This window comes from Notolepis coatsorum, assembly GCF_963971535.1.
Source record: "Notolepis coatsorum genome assembly, chromosome: 6".
NCBI lineage: Eukaryota > Metazoa > Chordata > Actinopteri > Aulopiformes > Paralepididae > Notolepis > Notolepis coatsorum.
The window spans coordinates 14,243,051-14,247,377 of record NC_140170.1 but is presented as its reverse complement, the minus strand read 5'-3'; the positions used below and the strand labels follow the sequence as shown (position 1 = coordinate 14,247,377).

At 43.8% G+C, this 4,327-nt stretch overlaps 1 protein-coding gene across 1 annotated transcript in view; it reads right to left on the bottom strand.

The window, feature by feature from the left end:
* Window positions 1-4,327, bottom strand: part of LOC311229383 (uncharacterized protein) — a gene marked incomplete at both ends in the record, with an annotated part of 211,269 nt that overhangs the window by 56,834 nt on the left and 150,108 nt on the right. Inside the window, one exon of the mRNA XM_084315471.1 lies at window positions 3,419-3,454. Coding sequence (XP_084171597.1) covers window positions 3,419-3,454 — 36 coding nt within the window. The remainder of the gene's footprint in view (window positions 1-3,418; window positions 3,455-4,327) is intronic.

Sequence of the window (4,327 nt, the reverse complement as noted above, 5' to 3'; positions counted from 1 at the left end):
GAGCTAGCGTTGCTGATAATAGACGCTGTGAGTCTTACAAATACATACATATATACTAGTGCTGTCAATCGATTAAGATATTGAATCTGATTAATCGCATGATTGTCCATAGTTAACTCGCGATTAATCGCAAATTAATCGAATTTTTTTTCTTTTTCTTTTCTACCTTAAACGGATCTTTTTCAAGTTCCAAGTTTTAACACTCTTATCAACATGCGAGTCAACAAATGCTTGCTTTATGCAGCCATTTAACACAAAAGGATGACCCATTGCAAATTTGCATCAAATTCAAAACAGAGTGATGCACAAAATAACTTAAAAGAAGATAATAATTTAAAACAATGAATAAAGTGTGCATGAAATAATAGGGGAAAGAAAACGTTAGGAACTTGTTACATTCTCTCTCTCTCTCTCTCTCTCTCTCTCTCTCTCTCTCTCTCTCTCTCTCTCTCTCTCTCTCTCTCTCTCTCTCTCTCTCTCTCTCTCACACACACTCTCCCAGCTCTCTTCCTCTCTTGCCCCTTCCTCATCTCTCTCACCTCATCTCGTTCATACCGTGTTAACGTTGACAGCCTTAATATATACATATTATAGAGGCCCAGCCAGGGCCCTCCTTTATCAATAATGCGTAGAACGTCTTCTATTTTCGTTCCTAAGCACGGAATTTAGAACGTCTCTATGCGCAGACACATCGGGATTCATCAAACGTGCGTGTACGGGTCGTACGCACACTCCGTGTTGATAAATACCAATTGTTCTTCTTACCGTCTATGCTCGTCCACGATTCTAAGCATTTGCATACAGAACCGCCCCTAATTAACCATATATGGTAATGAAACACCCCCATGGGAACATGCCTGTTTGTGGAATGTGGAATAATGGCTATACGCGAACTATGAGAAACTTCACAGAGAGCGAGATTGATCACGGAGGTCTGATCTAACCAACACATTGAAGGTAGAAAGCGTTTCGTTGTGAACAATCTTATTTGGAAACATGAGACACAAAATAATAGTATTTAGCTTTTCTTTTTTAAACAATATTTTATCGTATGATTTTAAATATCTGTGGGCCGGGAGCCACGGGTGTTGACTGATGCAGTCCTACAGAACAGAACCAGCACATCGACAGAAACAAATGACAAGCTGACCCGACATTTGCACTGAAATGAACGAGTCACTGAAGCAAATTGCTACCTGTGCCGCCCAGTGGAGAATAACAACTCTAACCCTAACCCAACCCAGTGGAGAATAACAACTCTAACCACTATTCTGCGCTTGAGTCATTGTGATAATCATACTGGAAAATAAACGCCTTTTTTCGTTTAGGTTTTTTAAAGTTAGATTAAGACCTTGCCAGGGGAGACTTGCTCTACGTTTTAAGCTCTTGACTGAATTGCTGCAGCGTTTGGAGATGGGTGTTCTGCGTCTGCCCCCCCCCCCCATGCCTCTTGTGTGCGTGTGAGCCCCTTATAATTGCGCTCCTGTTGGGTCGTTGGGTCGGTCAGAGTCATTAACCATGGCTTCAGTGCATAACCCCGATCACCTGCATTTAAGTGATATTTTAATTACAGATACCCCAGTAATCACATTACAATTTAATTAAATACAATGAGTTGTGCGTTCCTCCCACGGTCACCAGCAACGACATGTATCAGCCAAATGCGTATCGCATGTACATTCACTGAGTGGAATCCCTTTCTATCCACATAACTGAATTTGTTTATTGACAGAGCTTTGACAGCTACATGGGTGCTACAGTCTGTTGCTCGATCCATCTCGCGCCCGTGGTCACAGATCCCAGGGTGGAGAGGACGTGAATGTGCACAGGGATGAATTTGTGCGTTTTGTTCCACGCTCCAATTGGGATCCCAAATCGCGGTACAAATCAAGGAGAATGTGTCTCGGGTAGCGTACTCTACTTAATATTATGTTCTCTTGGCAAATATACTGCCCTATCTATCTCTGAAAACCCTGTGAGAAGTATTCTGATAACGTTAGATAAAACATACTGCATTGATTCGGAAAGACCTATTCCAAATGCTATTTATAGGGTTTGACAATAATTACACTCATGTCTCTATTTTACAATGAACTATAATTAATTATGAGTCATACCGAACACGTCGGTGTTGAAACTAATGCATGAAAGCTTATTCCGTCCGTCTGCAGTCTTCCTATTCTACCGCTTGGTGACAGGTACGCACGGTCGGAGCTGTGCGTAGATGTACGCACAATCTCAAGCACACGTTCATATTGATAAATCCCACGCTTTGCTTTGGAATGATCGTACGCACGGTTTACGCACATATCTGCGCGTACGCAGCATTGATAAACGAGGGCCCAGGCCTAGAACTGCGCCCTGAGAGGGAGGTTTGCCCTCAGAGGGAAGATCGAAGGGTCAAAGTGGATATCAAACAGGAGGGACGACTGTCAAGTTTTAAACTGTGGATACCAAACAGAGAAGGTAAAGACGACTTTGAACAGTAATCCAGAACTATTTTATTGCACTATAAAAAAAACTGTGATTTCATATGTCTGCACTTTATGTGCTCATTGTATCTCTTATTATATTCTACTATTTTATTGCACTGCACTATTGCACTATTTTACTCTGTCTATTCTATCTTACTCTTTTTATTATTGTCTATTTTTAAAACTGAATCAAACCATAAACAAGGTGGCCTGTTGGGATGTTAGATCCTAATAATGTGAAGCACTGTGATTTTATATGTCTGCACTTTATGTGCTCATTTTATGCCTGTCTTTTTCTGTTGTGAAGAGTCATCAGAGCAGTGTAACCTGGTGATACGTCCCAAGGTGAGAGTCATCAGAGCAGTGTAACCTGGTGATACAGTACCTCCCCCCGGGGTGAGAGTCATCAGAGCAGTGTAACCTGGTGATACAGTACCTCCCCCCGGGGTGAGAGTCATCAGAGCAGTGTAACCTGGTGATACAGTACCTCCCCCCGGGGTGAGAGTCATCAGAGCAGTGTAACCTGGTGATACAGTACCTCCCCCCGGGGTGAGAGTCATCAGAGCAGTGTAACCTGGTGATACAGTACCTCCCCCCGGGGTGAGAGTCATCAGAGCAGTGTAACCTGGTGATACAGTACCTCCCCCCGGGGTGAGAGTCATCAGAGCAGTGTAACCTGGTGATACAGTACCTCCCCCCGGGGTGAGAGTCATCAGAGCAGTGTAACCTGGTGATACAGTACCTCCCCACGGGGTGAGAGTCATCAGAGCAGTGTAACCTGGTGATACAGTACCTCCCCCCGGGGTGAGAGTCATCAGAGCAGTGTAACCTGGTGATACAGTACCTCCCCCGGGGTGAGAGTCATCAGAGCAGTGTAACCTGGTGATACAGTACCTCCCCCCGGGGTGAGAGTCATCAGAGCAGTGTAACATAGTGATACTCACATCTCTTCCGGGTTCTCCTTGCTTCCCTGGGTCTCCCTACAAAACAAAGTACAAGCAATTTACTTCATTCATCAATATTCCCATGTGTGTCGACAAGAAGTCAAAAGTTGAAAAAAATACTCAGTACACAAAATATACATGCCAACTGTTTCATTATGATCACATTTCAACTGGACATGGATTATATGGTGCATATTTAAAAAGCTTTCCATTCTGCTTGAACTTTGCCACCCAGTGAGTTTCTACAGTGTATTTCTGTGGTCAACAATTTGGTCTATCATTCTGCCCTCAGATTTAATCCACAAATATGATACCCACCGCTGTGTCCTTTATGATAGATATGATACAGTAAGGATACACATCCTTTATGAAAAGGTTGGATGGTTCTTCTCTGGTTGAAAGGCGTAACTATCGTTGGTATTTGTTTATTTTTAAAGCCTCATTGATAAACGTCCCTCTTACATCACAACACTGTTGGAATGGAATCTTGGAAGCTATTCTACAGGTTCAAATGGTTCTTAGGCTTCCTCAAGTTTGCTCTGAACTAGGAAAAGCTGCTTTTTCCTTTGATGCTTCCAACACCTGGAATGCCCTCCGACTGACTCTGAAGGTTCTTCCAACACCTGGAACGTCCTCCGACTGACTCTGAGGCTGAAGGTTCTTCCAACACCTGGAACGCCCTCCGACTGACTCTGAAGCTGAAGGTTCTTCCAACACCTGGAATGCCCTCCGACTGACTCTGAAGCTGAAGGTTCTTCCAACACCTGGAACGTCCTCCGACTGACTCTGAAGCTGAAGGTTCTTCCAACACCTGGAACGTCCTCCAACTGACTCTGAAGCTGAAGGTTCTTCCAACACCTGGAACGTCCTCCGACTGACTCTGAAGCTGAAGGTTCTTCCAACACCTGG